The sequence below is a fragment of the Castanea sativa genome, chromosome 12, assembly GCF_040712315.1.
Source record: "Castanea sativa cultivar Marrone di Chiusa Pesio chromosome 12, ASM4071231v1".
Lineage (NCBI taxonomy): Eukaryota > Viridiplantae > Streptophyta > Magnoliopsida > Fagales > Fagaceae > Castanea > Castanea sativa.
In genome coordinates this window covers 24,268,199-24,287,290 of record NC_134024.1, presented here as the reverse complement: position 1 = coordinate 24,287,290, position 19,092 = coordinate 24,268,199, and the positions used below count along the sequence as shown (strand labels likewise).

Genomic DNA, 19,092 nt, shown 5'->3' with positions numbered 1-19,092 from the left:
CGAAAGCGAGTTTTTCCATCCGCGGGTATCTTTCTTCTGCTCCTCTTAGTGCCCGGCTGATAAAGTACACGGGCTTTTGTATCTTTCCTTCTTCTCTGATGAGAGCTACACTAACCGCTGCTGATGAGACGGCAAGGTACAAAAACAATTCTTCCCCCGGCGTAGATGGGCTAAGTAATGGCAGGGCGGAGAGATATGCCTTCAACTCTTCAAATGCCCTTTGGCATTCGTTCGTCCATTCGAAAGATCTCCTTAGTGTTCTGAAGAAGGGAAGACATTTGTCCGTCGCTCTAGATACGAACCTGTTTAAGGCTGCTATCTTCCCGGTCAAGCTTTGCACTTCCTTTACCGTCCTCGGAGGAGATAGTTCCATAATCGCCTTTACTCTCTCTGGGTTGACTTCAATGCCCCTCTAGGACACCATGAATCCTAAGAATTTTCCTGCGGTGACTCCAAACGGGCATTTGCTTGGATTCAGCTTCATTTTGTACGTCCGAAAAGTATTGAAAGTCTCCTGGAGGTCCCTCAGATGATCAGACACCTTTGCGCTTTTTACCAACATATCATCTATGTAAACCTGCACGTTTCTGCCAATTTGGTGCGCGAACATTTTGTTCATCAATCTCTGATACGTGGCTCCTGCGTTCTTGAGCCCGAACAACATTACCTTGTAGCAAAAAAGCCCCTGGCTTATGACAAATGAGGTTTTTTCCTGATCAGCCTCATCCAATTTAATTTGATTGTACCCAGAGAAGGCGTCCATGAAACTCAAATGTGTTGCGGTGGAGTCTACCAAGGTGTCAATGCGTGGGAGCGGGTAACTATCTTTAGGGCATGCTCTATTCAGATCCGTGAAGTCTACACATATTCTCCACTTTTCGCTTGATTTCTTGACCATTACTATATTTGCCATCCAATTAGGGTAGTATACCTCCCATATGAAGTCTGCTTCTCGTAGCTTCTGTACTTCTTCTGCTATGGCTCGATCTCGTTCGGGGGTGAACACGCGCTTTTTCTGTCGACCTGGAGAGAAAGAGGGTGACACGTTCAATTTGTGAACTATGATTGTTGGATCTATACCTGGCATGTTCTCGTGGCTCCATGCAAAGACATCTTGGTTTTCTTTGAGGAATAACGCGAGTGCTTGCCGGACCGTTTGGTCGACTAAGGTGCCGATTCTGGTGGTTTGTTCAGGCCTAGAATCGTCCAATCGTACTTCCTGCAACTCTTCCACCAGTTCTGCTACTGTTCTCTGTTCCTCGATGTGCATTGCTTGTCGGTGGTCATCCGTTTCCATCATGGCAACGTAACATTCCCGCGCAGCCACCTGATTTCCCCGCAGTTCTCCAACTCCGTATTCGGTGGGAAACTTGATCATCAAATGGTAGGTAGAGGTGACAGCCTTCCAGGTATTGAGTGTGGGCCGTCCAAGTATGGCATTGTATGCCGAGGAGCAATCAACCACGAGAAAAGAAACGTCCTTGGTTATTTGTTGCGGATAATCTCCTACCGTCACCGCCAACGTGACGACACCTAAAGGATAGACCCTTGTTCCCCTGAAGCCAACAAGAGGCACGCTTATTGGAGTCAGTCGTTCTCTCACAATCCCCATTTGCTGGAACGCGGGGTAATAAAGGATATCTGCTGAGCTTCCATTGTCCACAAAAACTAGGTGGATGTTGTAGTCCCCTGCCTGTATGCTGACCACGAGCGCGTCGTCATGTGGGTGGTGAAGGCGACGTGCCTCTTCTTCTGAAAACCCGATGCTAGAGCTGTCCCGTCGTGTTCCTTCTAGTAAGGAACCTGTCGACTGGACACTTTGCACCGTCCATAAATAGGTCTTTTTGGCCTTTTTGGAAGACTCTGCTGAAATAGTGCCCCCCATTATCATCCGTATGTCTGCTACCGGTGGTCTGGGACGTTCATTTTCCCGTCGAGAATTTTGTTCCTGGTTTTGATCTGTTCTCTCCTTCCTGATGAACCTCTGCAACCTACCCTGCCTAATGAGGGCTTCAATTTGCTGCTTTAAGTCATAATAGTTTGCCGTATCGTGACCATGATCGCCATGAAAGCGGCAATACCTGTCTCTTGGCCTTTTATTCGGATCTCCCTTCAGCTTGCCAGGGAACGTTAAAGTCCCTTCATCTTTAATATGCATCAACACCTGGTCAATCGGGGCTGTGAGTGGGTTGAAGTTCGTAAACCTTCTCGTAGGCAGCTTGGGTCGTCGATCCTCCCGTCGTTCTCTGATTCTTGCCATTTTTCGCCCCTTGTCCGGTTGCGTATCTTCCTGCTTTTCCCTCTTTCTGGGTTTGTCTTCTCGTGCCAGCAAGGCGTCCTCGGCATTCATATACTTTATTGCCCTGTAAAATACGTCGGACATAGTCTTTGGGTCATTCTTGTACAAAGAAAACATGAACTTACCCTTCCGTAGCCCGTTCGTGAACGCTGCCATAAGTATCTTGTCATCAGCCTCGTCTATCTCGAGGGATTCCCAGTTGAATCGGTCTATGTACGATATTAAGGTCTTGCCTTCCCGCTGCCTGATGTTCAACAGACACGCTGTAGATTTCTTATGCCGGTGACTCCCGATAAAGTGTGATACAAACTGTGCGCCTAATTCCTTAAAAGTGCTGATGGAGTTAGGTACCAGCCTACTGTACCAGTCCTTTGCAGGTCCTTTCAACGTGGTGAGGAAAGCCCTGTACATGATTTCGTCCGGCACGCCCTGAAGGTGCATCAGGGTCTTGAAAGATTCCAAGTGATCCAAAGGGTCCTTGGACCCGTCATAGTTCTCGATGTGTGGCATGCGAAACTTTGGAGGAAGGGGGCATGAAGTCACGAGCGTTGTGAAGGGAAAATCTGTTCTATGGACTAGGTTGTTTAGGTCGCTGGATATTCGTCCCCTCAGGGCGCTCATCATCACGTCCATACGTTCCCTCATCTGCTGCATCTCGGCTGCGATGTGAGGCGGTAAGGTGTCCGAGACAGACGGTGGGTTGGTCTCCTGCCGCTCTGGTCTAGTCTGGGCATTGCTACCCTCAGGCCTTACCGCGTTCCTCCCCTCAGGACTAGCGCCTTCCTGGTCTTCCTCTGGTGCACTTTGGTGTGCGTTCCTTTGTCGTAGTTGCTCTTCTAAATCATGATTCTGCTTAGTGAGGCGCTCAACCGCCGCCGCGAGCGTTTGGACTTGCCTCTCTAGTGCTGTGGCATGCCGTTCTTGGCCTTGATTGTTGCTTGTTGCCATTGATCTGGTGAGTACCATGCAAATTTTTGTCTTAGGAATAGAGCAAAGGCTAAATAGTCTTCTTTACGCTCTCGGTTTCCCACAGACGGCGCCAACTGATGAAGTCGAAAAAATCACTAGTAAGCCGCAAGCACTCTCCAATTCGAGACAACACCTACAAAGAGTACCGGTGTGGTGCCGGCCAAAAACCCTTCGAAGGTCAAGTTAGAATTTCTTTACAACCTTAGAGTGCCAGAGTTGAGTCAGTTGTGCGTACCTTGATATTTAGGGTTTCTGGGGTATTTATATTGGCGGAGAATTGCCTTTCCTTTTAGAATACAACTTCCTTCTTGAACTCTTTTCCATATAGGAGTCTTCTTATTATGGACAAACGTGTAACGCAAGAATTTCAAGTGTACACGTTTGCGTGGAGATAAAGCAAGAGTCGACTTAAACATATCGGGTGACATACAACCAAGAATTTATAACCAATCCATATATGACGGATACTCAATGACCTACACTGTCCTATACGTATTTCCTACGGTGTCAATCCTTCTTCTTCCTCTTCGTCCCTTCAAGTCCGGAAGAAAGATCCGTCTCCTATTTTTATCCCCTTCAGTGACCTTGAAAATAAAATGAAAAACATTTTCTGGGGACATAGTATTGTTTTTCAAAAACTTTTAATGGATAACAACCTCTTAAAAATAAGTTATATATTTAATAGGATTTTTTGTTAACTAAATATAGTTTTCTTTTAACCTATTTTTTATGTGTTGCCAAACAAAGAAAAACACAAAAAGATTTCTTCACATAAAAAAATTTATTCCCTTAGGTGGAGTTTGGATAGCGCGTCCAAGTTTCCTGCGTCCACGTGTTGCTTCTTTTTTTTTTTTTTTTAACCCAGCCGCAAGTTTGGACTTTTTAGCCATGAACAGTGCACAAATGCACTGTTCATGGGTCCCACAAATTTTACTTTTCAGCAACTTTTTCATTAAAAATGGGTCCTACAGTACTATTCACACATTTAAAAATTATTTTGCTACAGTGTTTTCAGTTTTCAGTTTTCAGTTTCAGCAAAATAAGTTCTATTCAAACGGACTCTTACTCTTTTATTTGTTCACTTAAAGTACGGTACGGTAGGGAGTATTTGATACATGTTTCTACCGTTAGGGACATTTTGACAAATCGGACAAGCGCAAGGGATCAAAATGATAATTAGCCATTTTTAATTATACAACAAACATATTTCATTAAGGAAAAAAACAAAGGATAAAAAAGGCCTACCAAGAAAAAACCATAGAAGTTTATAAAAAAGAGAACATTGATGCCTTGCTGGCAGTAACAAGGAGGGCCGCGTAAGCCTTAGCTCCGAAAAATCTTTGGCTACATTGAAAAACTTTGAAGTTGGTAGTAAAGCAACAAACTAAGCCAAAAAGGCTGACTTATACAGTTATACCCATAACCAAACCACTAGGAGTACTCTAGGACAACTAGCAGGCCATATTGTATCCCATCATCTAGCTAAATTAACCATTGTGTTTGCTAGTTTATTTCCTTCTCTAAAGGGTGTGACTCCACATCTTCAGAGAAGAAATCATTAAGTATTCTTAGAGTACGGTAATGTAGTGTTTCATTTTCTAATATTTATGATGGATCTTACAATTTTTATTTTCATGATAGGATCCTACATTCCTACATAGCATTGCATTTGAACTTCAGATTTACCTAGTAATTTTTCGAGGCCCATAGCTTGTGAGTGCTATTTTATAATCTTCAGGGTGTCAATGAAAGCTTTTCCCTCTCCAATGTCATTGGCGGAGAGAAAATTGAGAAAATCTCCGAAACTACTTTCTTTGTACCTCTTTGGATGTTGTTCATCCACAAGCTCTTCGGCTGTACCCATCTTCTCATCCAAGCCCAAACTCATTAGGCTAGCAATGGAGATTCTAGTCCTCTCACAGTTGAGTATAGCCCTATGTACCACACTCTTGTACAAGCCATTGCTTAGTACCTCAAGATGGTCACCCACATGAACCTGTAGAGCCCCATGAAGCTTCGGGACTATACCCCATTTTCCTTCCTCCATATCCATGATTTCAAGGCCTGGTGAGCTCTGAAGAACAATGGTTAAGCAGCTGTAGTCCGAATGTGGAGGCAACCCTAGTGCAACATTTGGATTTGGGCACGGTGGGTAGCAATTGACTGCCATGACTTGCATTCCTTCATTCATTTTGTCACTTGAATATGCTGAACCTAAGCCCAGGCTCTCTGTGATTGCTCCCATTAGTTCTAAGCCTAATTTCCTCACCTCCGAACAAAAGTTTCCCATCTTTTCCCTGAAAATGATACGCATTTTTCAGCCAAAAATTATGAAACCACAAGCAATCCAAATATATACATATGTTAAACTTAAAAAAAAATTTGAACAATGTATATCGGGGACAGAAACCAAACATACATACATATATATATATATATATATATATATATATATATATATATATATATATATATATATATATATATATATATATGGAGATTATCTAATTTTACTTGTCCACTACGAGTGTTACGTGTATTACGTGAGAGTTTGGATAGCAAACGCGGTGCTGCGTTTGCGTTTTTCCCTGGGTCGCGTGCATTGTTCATAGAACCCGCAATTCAAAAAAATGCAAATGTCACTTTAAAACTAGGTCCACGATATTATTCACATCTTTAAAAATTATTTTGTTATAGTATTTTCAGTAATAAGTTTTCAGTTTTTAATAATAAACAATATTCAAACAGACCTTACATATGATTTACCATGACCATATGGCATAGACTTGTGACACTTGGAATCATTTGTGTTTGACATTAAATATATAAGAGCATTCACATCCAAATTGCTATATGCCAAATATAGATATATTGCCTTGGTGTACGTGCCCCACTATCCTGTTGCCTTAAAATGTACGGACATTCATTAAAAAGCCTTTCAAGTGTGCGTTTAGATGATTTTGCCGTTTATCCTAAAAAAAAAAAAAAGGTGTGCATTTAGATGTAAGTTATTGTTGAAAGTTGATTAATGTATAATTATATTTGAAAAATATGGCATTTTAAAAAACAATTTTTTTTATTGAGTATTAAAAAGTTAAAAGTTAATTAAAGTAGTTAAGGGTTTCTAAGCTAAAGTAATATTTTTTAGCGTTTTTAATAAAGATATTCATGGTTTAAATATCTTCTTTTCCGTTGATGTGTAACTATTAAATTATAAAATGAAAATTTTTAATTAAAATATAATAATATCGAAATGTGAGATTTTAAAAAGTTATATCTAAATAATAAGTTATTATTAAAAAATTAAGAGAAAAAGACAGAACACGACTTAACATTTTTTTCCCTATTTTATATTTTATTGAACTATATTTAGAAAATTAAAATACTTTTTTTCTCAATTGGAAATTTCCAATTGAGAAAAAAAGTTATACTTAGTATTATTAGAATTAAGTCCCAAGTCTTATGCTTATGTCATGTGAATTGCGAATATACAAAAGGCGGCATTATAATGTATAATGTGAACTATGATGATATTTAGTTGGGACTAACATTGAGTGATTAAAGAACAAAATAATTTTTGTCATTCAAATTTCAAATTCCAAGGCAAGAACATGCTCATACGGTGGTAGCTAGCATGAGAATATACCTGTAATAAGGTGGATTAGCGGGCCAAGAATGAATCCAATCCTCCAAGGGATGTGCATAATGTTTAAGAAAGACCCTCCAAAACTGGATATTGTCAATCCCATCCTTAATGCTTGTTGCATACCTAACAGGCTTGTGTACATCGTTAGACATCAACTTCATCTTCTCCGGGGTTGGCAAGTTGAAGAAACCGAATGCTGAAGATAGAGCTCCATCCATCAACGATTGGCTGATTCCATGATTGATTATCTGGTACACGTCCAGAGAACAAGGAAGAACTCTCAAATATCATTATAGCATATGATAAAAATCAAACTAAATATTATATTTAATTTGTTAAAAAATTATTAATGAAAAACAACACAAATTCGGATTTTGAGAAAAGGACAGAATGCAATATTGCATTAATATTAATATTAATGAAGCCACCAGCGCTGCTCTTTTCCTTGCCTTTATTTACATCTTAAATAAAAACGAGAAAATTCTAATATTAGAATATTGGTTTTTTTTTTTTTTTGAGATGATAAAATATTGGTTAAATGAAGCAAATTTGCAATTTTTTTTTTATCAATTCAAACTTTTAGATAATTTAGTCTTGAGCCACACCCGAGGATGAGTACTAGAATATTGCTTAAGTAATTAATTTAAACATTTCTTATTAGTTTAAATTTTTGGGTCAATATGTAATTTATCATTTTTTTTATATAAAATTTTAGTCAATCAAAGATATCAACATTAGCTAAATGTGATATGTTAAAAATACACACAAGTAATTTAGCAAAAAGATATATATGTGTGTGTGTGCACGTGTGGAGAGAGAGAGAGATGATATAAAATGCCAACTATATGATTTTTTTTCGGGTAAATTGCAAATTACACTTCTAAAGTTTGGAAGTGTTTAGATTTTACACCCTGAAATTTCAGAATTTGAATTTTACCCTTTGAAGTTTGAAAGTATTTGGATTTTATATCCTGATGTTTCAGAATTTTGAATTTACCACCTAAATTATAGGAGTGTTTGGATTTTATTCTTCAAAGTTTGGGGGTATTTGGATTTTATACTCTGAAATTTCAGAATTTTGGAGTGTTAAATCTAAACACCCTTAAATTTTAAGAGGTAAAATTTAAATTTTGTAATATCAGGGTGTAAAATCCAAATATCCCATACTTCAGGGGGTAAAATTCAAATTCGAAAACTTCATGGTGTAAAATTCAAACACTCTCATACTTTAAAGGTGTAATTTGTAATTTACTATTTTTTTTAATGAGTAATGTGTTCTATATGATTAAGGAAAATGTTAATGGATGCCGTAAGAGTATTAATTTAGGATTTTTTTTTTAATTTTTTATGTAGAAAATGAAAAAATAAACAATTGATTTTTTTGATAATTTTTTATTATTTTATATTCCTTATAAAAGTGGTTATCAAAACTTTCTTAAAATTATCAATTAACAATAAATTCCGTAAGGGCACCGGATCATATGATTAATTCCAGAATTTTGACATGTGAAGCATGCAATTTTCAAATGTGAAGCATGTAATATTAATATCATATTATGATAAACTTTATGTTATCTCTTAGTATTACTCTAAAAATTAACAATAAGTTCTTAATCATTAATCAGTCTCTTTTTTTCGTTAATTTTCTGTGCAGAAGAAGCTGGTGCGCGCACTAGGTTATTCGAAAGCATAATATATACCTGAAAGAAACCCATACGGTGGCAGGCATTTTTAATGTTTTGTATGACGAGGGAGCGTTGTGCTGAGCCGTGTCTCAACCCAGACAAGTCAACAACAGGCACTTTGGCTGTCTCAGGATGCAAATTTGGATCATGAGAGGTTGGAATCACATAACTCTCAGGTACATGTGACAAACCCCTCTCTTGTGCACTATTTCCTGTGGAGAATGAGCTAGAACTCTCATCATTCCCCATGTTGGACCCGTTACTAAACTCCATTAATTCTTGAAAGGGAAATAGATATATAGGAAAGAACACCTGCTATTAATTTGTACTCAAGCTTGAGAATGTTATAGTTAGCCACAAAATGAAGTAGGGGGTTAGAGACCTTTATATGGAGATTTAGAGAACTTTATGTCAAAATAATACTTTAAGATACTCTAGATATTTGGATGTTACTATCTACTCGATCTGGATGTGGACTTGAGTTTCAAAGTTAAAGGAACAAGCTTTTCATGAAAATATGTGCTCCTATGTGATCAGCAAGTAGCAACATTGAATATAATTGCTGCTGTGAGTCTGTGACCACTATAATGAAAATCAAATTCACATGTACATTCAGAAAGCAAAAGATATTCCTTAGAAATATCTTTCTACAAAGTAACATATATGGTTGTCTATGAAGCACGGGTGCGTTTCGGGATTCGGGTGCGGGTGCGGGACTCGGCAATTTTTGAAAAAGTAGGGTGCGGGTGCGACGATTAAAAAATTATTAAAAATATTTTTATTTATATTTTTAATATATTGCTAAACATACTTTTTTCATATTATATAAATATATACCAAATTTAAGAGCAATGGTAAATAATAACTAGAATACAAAGAATAGGAGAGAGCCTAGCTGAAGAGTGAAGGTAGAGAGTGGGAGAGAGTCTCAAGAAAAATGAAGAGTGAGAGGGTTGGGTCTTGGTTTTTTTCCAAACGGTGCATTTGCACCTTTTTTTTTTTTTTTTTTTTTTTCCAGTCATACGCACCTGTTGTTGTTGTTGTTTTTTTTTTGAATTTCGGCCGGTATCGGCAGATTTCGGCCGGTATTGGCCGATTTCTCCGGTATCGGCCGGACCGATTTCACCCGATACGGACCGATTCGGGCCGAATCGGCGCGAATCGGCCCGATTTCGCGCTCGTTGGCCCGAATTGGCGCCATATCGGCGCGAATCGCGCCGAAAAAAATGATTTTTTATTGCCAGACGCGGCACAGACGCGCAGGCAGCGGCGTCGCCTGCGCGTCGCCACACCCGTGCTTCATAGATGGTTGTGTTAATGGGCACCGTGCGGTGCCCATTAAGCACAAACTTTTTTTTACTTTTTTTTGACACAAGTCTTGTTTTTTTTTTATCAATTTAGGTCAATTTTTCAGTTTTGTAGTATTGTTTGAGAATTTTTTTTGACTTTTTCAGACAATTTTTTTTTTTTTTTTAAATCTTTTATGCACTTAACCAACACTAAGCGGTGCTGGTTAACATTCTCCATATATATATATAGCCTGCCTGCAATCTTATCTGTGCAACAATGTGGAAGAAAGCTAGCAAGTATGTACAAGAAATCAAGATGAAACTATTCCCAGAAAATGACGAGCTATATATATACATGCTATTCTTGGGTGTTGAGTTATACGACTTTAGGCACCAAGAACAGAAATACAATTCTATCTTCACGTAGTACACATTGTCTTGTAGTGCTGGTGGGTAGTGAGTATGACATTATGTTACACTGAACTGGTTGGTTCTACAATTAGTTACGTAGTGAGTCAGGGAATTAGGGGGTTTACGTGTTGAGCCTAGGTTACTCCACTCCACTGCAACACTTACATTGACCACACACACATGTATATTGGTTTATCCAGAAAAAGAATACTATAGAAGGTTGCAAAATAGGTGGCCAGGTCTAGCGCTGTTCTTTCTGTTTGAGCACAAAATCCCTGGATACCACTCGAATGTTTGTTTCCAGCCAAAACAGGTCGGCTATGTTCATTTTGCACTTAATTAATTAAAGCACTGATATTTCAATCCAGAGCAGTACTGATCTATTCAGTCTTTTTGTTTTATTTGGACTCGAATAGATAAAAATAGTTGCATTTCTATTAATAACTTTAATGGTGACTGGAATTTAATTTAAAAATAAAATTTGGTTGTTGAAAACTTGGATTTGTGCTAAAACACAAGAGCTGTTTAGACCCTCAAATTAAAAATTATGACTTGGTTAATTTTACTCTAACTTAACTAACTGCAGAATAGAGTAAATTAATAGTAAATTAATGAAGCGAACAAATAATAAAACTACTCTAAGCTATATTCATCAGATATCAACAATAAAATGAAAGTTAAAAGAGTAGGGAAGAGGGATGCAAATACAAGATAATACAGAGATGTGTTATCGAAGAGGAAACTAAAGAACTCGGCAAAAACTTCTCCGCCGCCTTCCAAGTGGTAAATTGATTCACTAGACAATAAGTTGAGATACATGAATAGTAAGAAACTCTCTAAGCCTAATCTACCCAATGCACCTAAGCCCTCCAAGCTCTTTATCCAACAAGACTTCTCAGAACCATGTCTTGTCTAGCTTTTGGGATCCCGTAATTTAGCCCTATTACATCTGTCAACGCTTGGCTTATTCCAATGCTTCTCAGCAACACCAAAACCTCACTTTACACTCAGAATAGGTGTGGTAAGTGTTTGAGTTATCAACTTTTCAAGGATATGGATATAGAGAGGTAAGAGTTTGAGGAAAATCATAAAGGATTGTATAGAGGATTGTGGGTATAACAATCTCTAACTTTCAAGTGTATATGCTAAGATTTTCTCTTTGAAAAGTACTCATTCCAATATGTGGGTAATGAGGGTATATATACTGTGGGTGAAGACATGGTGTAGTAGATATGCCAAAATAGCAAAACAGAACGCTTCGCGGGTATTTTGCGAGAAGGCCTTACCCGTGAATTACTCGCGAAAACCAGCTGTCATGACTCTTCGCATTCTAGTCATGTGCTCTGCACGAGTCTCACTTTGCAGGAAGGCTTCTTGTGAAACTTCTCGCGAAATCCACTTTGTCTTCAATAGGCGCTTGAGTCTTCACACACTCTCTCACACACAACCCATACAATGAAATCTCACATAAACTATAGGGTAAACATGATTGAATATAATTACAATAAAATTTGGTACGGAATTAAAGTCAACACAAAATAGTTGTAAATAACAACTTTGACCGTTGTAAATTACATGTCATTCTATTAAAAAGTAATTTATATTCCTTTTTTAAAAATCATTTTCTTATTTTTACTCTTCTTCAATCATAATCCTAATGTGGTATCTTCCAAATTAGGATCATTTATTAAAATAAAGTAATTTGGCTCCATGTTAAACACAAATTATATGTATACATTGTTCGATACCATTGTGTTTTTTTTTTTTTTAATTTCTAACTTTCATAGCATAATTATGCACATACTAGGTGATTTTTTCAAAAAAGAAAATAGATAAACTACTAAATTCAAAAGAATTTGTAGCATGAAGAACTAGTGAGTTTAATACTGTAGATATTATTGGAGAAGATAAATCATCTACTAATATTCTTTTTTTTTTCCTTTTCTTTCGCTAAGTAAAGATATTTATTGCAAGTTAGCAGCAAGGGAGGTTTAGGGACCTTACCATCTTACTTTGCACACAAAGAAGATCTAGAGAAGTGGAGGGGTCAAAACCCCTAGGAGCTAAAACTTAGGACTAAAGGAGAGAACCGAATAATACTATATAGTTAAGTGAGTTGACCAGGATAGGGTACATTATATATACCATGTTTGGTTGTAAGATTTTATTCAATTTTAGGTAAGCTATTTTCAACTTTTAAAGGGAAAAAAAATGCCTTAAGAAAGTCTCAATTTATCACATTTGCATTTATTGCTCTATACTTACTGTTGATTTCACACTTATATAGCTTGTTTGGATGGACGAGGAGTAGAATAAAGAGAGGGAGAGTAAGTTAAATTACCTTATTTGGATTTTTTTTTAAAGGAAGAAGGGGAGGGATTTGGAGGGGTTCTAACTACTTCTATTCCCTCATTTTTAATTCCCCCAAATTGGAGAGATTTGAAGGAAGAGTAGAATATAAAAATGCTTGACCAAATGAATTACTAAATTTATTCTAACCATATTAACAAAATTACAAATTATGAAAAGACAAATTATTCCCCTTTGCCATACTTAATTATAAAAACATCCAAACAATGTGTTAATGTACAAGACAAGGTGATTTCCACCTATAATCTCAGGAACACACATTAGATTAGAGACTGTTGGTTAAATAATTCTTGATGTGATATGAGGAGAGGAGTCAATTTTATGTTGTGATAATATGATTATGAGGTCTCTTATACAACCATCAAAGACTTTACCAATTGATTGGTGTCTTGATTTAATGATAAAGAGCTATCATCAGGAGCAGACGTTATAAGTTGAAATTCTCTCCAAAAAAAATATGATTATGAGGTAGCAAATCCAGGTCTTGAGCCCATTATGTGGAGTAATAAGATTTAGGCTTTGAGCCCATTATGTGAAGTAATAATATTAGGGCTTTGAGACCATTTAATGAAGAAGTAAGATTTTGGTTTTGAACTAATTCCATGAAGTGAGGAAATGGTAGGTCATGATTCCACTTTATGATGCAGACAAAATAGAGACTTAATGCCCAATCTAGGAAGCCCTTACATAGGCTCTGATTATTTCATTGTAAAATGTTTTCCGGAAAACATTTTCAACATTTTGGGTGTTTTTTTTTTGTTATAAAATCTTGGTCAAATTGAAAATATTTTTGATTGACCAAAGTAAAACATTTTTCAACTCTTTCCCCTTCTCTCTTTCTCACACATAGAGGATGACAATGATGGGACATGGGGCCATCAATGCGGTGGCTTGAGGTGAGTGGTGGTTGTCAATTGTGAAGGATTCGTTTTTTCAATATGTTTAGTGATCAATGCTAGGATTCATTAAGGTGCGAAGGCTTGGCAGACAACGTTGGGGCAAGTGGTGGTCATTAGTACTCATATTTTTGGATGTTTTCTAGTTCTGTAATGGGTTTTAGTTTTTGGATATATAGGTTTTGTAATGAAGAAAGTTTCCACATTTTACGTCGCATGAAATACCATAAAAATTATTTTCAAAGCATTTTCAAGAATGTAACCAAACACAAAAAAAGAAAAGAAAATATTTTTGATAAAATATATTTTACAACAAAACAAATGGAACCATAATGATTACTATAGAATCAGGAGCGTAGCCAAAAAAATTTGCTTGGGGGGGCGAATTGTAGTATTGATATATCAACCATAGTTCATATTGAATACAAAATTATTAACTTTGATATATTGTTATATTCTTAAATATTAATGAACATACAAAAATTATATAGTTTAGTAAAGACAAATAAAAAAAAAATCCAATAAAAATACATTTTGCATCAAATTATGCCTAATGATCTTTAATGGAATAAAGATAGCAATACAAAAAGTGAACAACAAAATCTTAAATACCCATATGCATATCAACATACACACACACATAGTGGCAAAAGAAAGAAACAAAAATAATACTAATGGTAAAATAATAATAATGATTGATTAAAGAGAGGGAGAAGAAAATGTGCTTACATATTCACTTCTTTAAAGAGTCAAGAAGATGATTTTGCACTAGGACAAAAAATCGATTAATAGTTTTGGTTGAGATAGGAGTTTTTGTGTTGAAAAGAAAGAAAATGGTGCAATGGGCTAGCACTAGCAACTACAACAAAGCTCCATAGGTTCCTAAAGATGAAAAAAAATTTCAAATTATGTTAGGAAATGGGTTGTCAATGATGCTAGAGAGTGAGTTATAATCCATTATAGTTACAAATTTTTTGGACAATTAAGAAGATCAATTGTTAGTCATTATACTTTGGACTAACTATAAATCTTAGGAATAATTGGGGTGGACTAGTAATAAAGTTTTGGACAATAGAGGAGGCCAACTAGAAATCTTAGAAATAATTGGGGGGGGGGGGGGGGGGGCCCGGTTCTATTTTTTTGGGAGGGCTATATCCTATTACTAGTATAGTTGTAGGAGAAAAAAAATTGGGGCGGCCATGGCCCCCCAAGGATCAATGTAGCTCTACTCTTGTATAGAATAATTATGTAATGTAGAGAAGATGCGGGCCTAATGTAGAGAAGGTGTGGGTCTTGAGCCCAATTCATGAAGTAAAATATGTTGGTTGTAAGCCCATCCTGTTAGGCATGAGAAATATTGAGAGAATGCCCAATCAATGTGGTTGGATATTGGGTTTTTTTTTTTTTCCTTAAAGATATTTAACGCAAGACCCCTTATTGTTTGATTGTATAAAATGTAGTTATGACACAATTTGTGCAATAAAATTGTGCCATATGACCTAAGGAAAAATGTAACCTTTAACAAAGTTAATACCTAACACAGTCATTTGAAAGAAAGAAAAAGAAAAGAAGTATGTCCAAACCCTACAACTTTTGCTATGCTAAAAGAGATGAACATGTAATATAATGTTTCTTCAACTCCAAAATACTGAGGAAAGTTGTATCAATAATTATGATACTTCAAATTGATTGGATATTAAATTGAACTAAATGTGTGTGCAGAGTCCACACTAGACACATCGGGTCAATGTTGGCTTTATAAATAATGACAAGGTGTCTCAATTGTAACTAGTAGACTTTAGTCTTTTTGGAGTATAGCGCAGATATGATTAGTATTTACTCATATCAAACTAATGGTTTATTTGAATTGAGAGAAAGTAGAGTAGAGTAGAATAGATTTGACCCAAAATTAGTCTATTTTTAGCCAACCTACTCTATTCCCCTTCACTTCCCCTTCTTTCCCCCTCCATCCAAACCAATCCCAAATCAATAACAACTAATCTCAATTGCGACTATAATAACTTTTTGGGTATTCATACTAACATGCCTTATCTATAATTCCGCCAATCATTGAAGTGCATAGGAAAGTAGTTTCCAAATGAAAATTGTAATTTTACAATGCAGTTTCATTTTCAATAGACTTAACCACACTTTGGCATCCTCACCATTGGTGTGGGATTAACAACATGAGATCTTTGGAGTTTCATATAAAAGTCAATAGGCCCTCCATGTCTCAATCAAATCTTTCTATATTCTAGACTACTCTTATGAGTGTCTAGAAAGTTAACTACTATGGGCAAGTATATACGCAGGAGCGTAGCTAGAAAATTTTACTTAGGGGCCGAATTGTAGAATCGATATATTAACCATAGCTCATATTGAATACAAAATAATTATTAACTTTGATATATTGTTATATTCTTAACTATTAATGAACATACAAAAATTGTATAGTTTAGTATAGACAAATACAATATATATATCCAATAAAAGAACATTTTGCATCAAAATTATGCTAAATGATCTTTAATGGAATAAAGATAGAAATAGAAAAAAAAAAAAAAAGTGAACAACAAAATCTTAAATACCCATATGCATATCAACACACACACACACACACACACACAGTGACAAAAGAAAAGAAAAAAAAATACTAATGGTAAAATAATAATAATGATTGATAAAAGAGAGAGAGAAGAAAATGCACTTACATATTCATTTCTTTAAAGAGTCAAGAAGATGATGTTGCACCATAACAAAATATGGATTAATAGTTTTGGTTGAGATAAGAGTTTTTGCATTGAGAAGAAAGAAAATGGGGCAATGGACTGACACTAGCAACTACAACAAAGCTCCATAGGTATCTAAAGATGACAAAAAAACAAAAATTGAAATTATGTTAGGAAATAGGATGTCAATGATGCTAGAGAGTGAGCTATTATCCATTATAATTACAAAATTTTTGGACAATTGAAAAGATCAACTGTTAGTCATTATCCTTTGGACTAACTATAAATTTTAGGAATAATTGGGGTGGACCGGTAATAAAGTTTTGGACAACTGAGGATGCCAACTAGAAATTCATTGGACCAACTAGAAATCTTAGAAATAATTTGGGGGGGGGGGGGGGGGTTTCTAATTTTTTGGGAAGGCTATATCCTATTACTAGTATAGTCGCAGGAGGAAAAAACAAATTTGGGGGAACCAAGGAGCAGTGTAGCTCTGCCCTGTATACACAGCTCCACTCCTGCATGTGTCACCTCCAATTGCATCCAATTTTGAATTGGAATTTGAATGCAACCCGAGCTCAAACAAAACCAAAATTTCTATGCTTTGCCATATCAATGGTATTATGGTAGGATAGTTACTCAATGTATAAAGCATGTTAACACAAGCAATAAGCATAGTTTATGAGGCATCCATAACAAACCTAATTGATTTATTGTGTTTTTTATTTTTTATTTTGGATATCTGTGGTGCAATTTTTGTGTACCATATGCTATATAATTATGGACAAAGTTTGGATCCAAACCTGTTTGGACTTATTTTCTCTTCAACCCATTACGTGGCTAATTATAAGATTATTAATGTATATTATTTAAATAAGTTATATGACTTATAAAAAAGTTATGTAAAAAGTGATTGGTGTTTTGGTTTGATAATAAAGAGCTATTATCAGGAACGGACAACATAGATTGAAACTATTTATAAAAAAAAAGTTACATGACTAAAACTACACATGAATAGCCTCTTCAATTGTCACATAGTTGTTTAGGGCAAGATAGCAAACTTTCTTTGGTAATTATTAGTATAAATAGCCATTAATAGGGTAGCAGGAGCTTTAATTCAAATCAAATGCTTTTTAGGACACTTTTTTTTTTTTTGGAAACAAGATTGCTCAGCTTTTTATTATTGAAGGTTGGATAAATCAGCTTAGAGTACATGAGAAACTTGTGGTGGAACATCCTCCATCTACGCAACAAAATCTGAGATATGTAATGCATATCGAGCTAGATTGTGAGCTACCTTAATACCTTTATTTTTTTATTTTTAGGACCCTTAACCAACTCAAATAGCCAACTAAGCTGATCCCATGGAATTTATTATAATTTTAGCTGGCCAGAGTCAAACCCGTTGCCTTTGGGTTTAAACAAAATATGCATGAAATTAGATGGTTAAATCTAACCAAATAATTCAAAGAAAAGGAGGGGAAAGAGGGTGATCTATAAATTACCATCTAAGTTAGGTGATTCAACCATCTAAATCATTTCAACTACATTTTGGTCTTATCTATCTTCGGCTAGCTTTTTGTTTTGTTTGTTTGTATTTTGCTTTGTTTTCTCTGTTTCTTGTACAATGAGGATATGCAAATTGATGAAGGGTCCGGAGGTGAGAGGTGTTGAACTACATAGTCCTACCAAGGACCAACGAACTTTAAATTCAACTACCCCCTAACAACTTTAGTTTCAAAATTGGGTTAATCTTCAATTGGACTGCATCTCTCAATCTTCTACGAAAAACCATAGCATCAAGATATAATAGTACTTCAAAAGTGGAAAGCCAATAAAACTTTCAAAAATTTTAAGTCAGTAGTCACCATATCATTTTGTAATAATATTTTCTTAAAATTTTGTTATTTGTGTAACAATTAACATTGTTAAACTACTTTCCTAAAAAGAAAAACAACTGGTCCAACAACTTTAGTTTCAAAATTGGGTTAATCTTCCATTGGACCGCATCTCTCAATCTTCTACGAAAAACCATAGCATCAAGAATTCAAGATATCATTATACGGGAAAGCCAATAAAACTTTCAACATTTTAAGTCACTAGTCACCATATCATTTTTTGCAATAAGATTTTCTTAAAATTTTGTTATTTGTGTAACAACGTTGTTATACTATTTGCTTAAAAAGAAAAACAACTGGTTCGTTGACTAGACTTGGTTTGAGTCCAGTAAATTCAGTGCATTAAACTTATTGAGATAATGACATATGGTTAAAAAATGACACATGTCACTATTGTGACAAGTCTAGTGCAACAAAGAACTAAATCCAAGTTTTGCCCTAGTGACTTGAATATTTTGAATCTTTGATTATTTGGTGTAGAGAAACAGCAAAAGAAATTCATGAATACAGAGTTTTACTTGATTCCATTTGGAAACTATGTAAGCTTTCTTTTTTATTTTGGGTAAAAAAATTATTTTCTTTTTATATATACCTATTAAAATTCCATCAACAATTGTTTTTCCCTTCTTATTTCTACGAAAAACCTTGCATACAATATAATAAAAAGACTAGAAGTCAGAGGAAAGACAGAGCATGCTGTCCTCTTCGCGTAATTAAATAGAGAAGATAATATGCAACAAGCAATTAACATTAATAATAGTCATCTACAAGCACAAGTCAGTCTCAAATCCTAAGTTAGGTCATCCATAATCAACTCTTCACACACACACACACACACACACACACACACACACACATATATATATATATATATATATCTCAGAGTTGTGTGCTCAACTC

General features: G+C 35.7%; 1 protein-coding gene across 1 annotated transcript; it reads right to left on the bottom strand.

Moving 5' to 3' along the window:
* Positions 1–4,988: 4,988 nt before the first annotated feature.
* Positions 4,989–8,848, bottom strand: LOC142620405 (flavanone 3-dioxygenase 3). Its single transcript, XM_075793777.1, has 3 exons — positions 8,615–8,848; positions 6,915–7,162; positions 4,989–5,565 (listed from the first exon to the last, which is right to left on the bottom strand). Exons 1-3 carry the CDS (start codon positions 8,846–8,848, stop codon positions 4,989–4,991), a joined length of 1,059 nt encoding a protein of 352 aa, XP_075649892.1.
* Between the last annotated feature and the right edge of the window lie 10,244 nt (positions 8,849–19,092).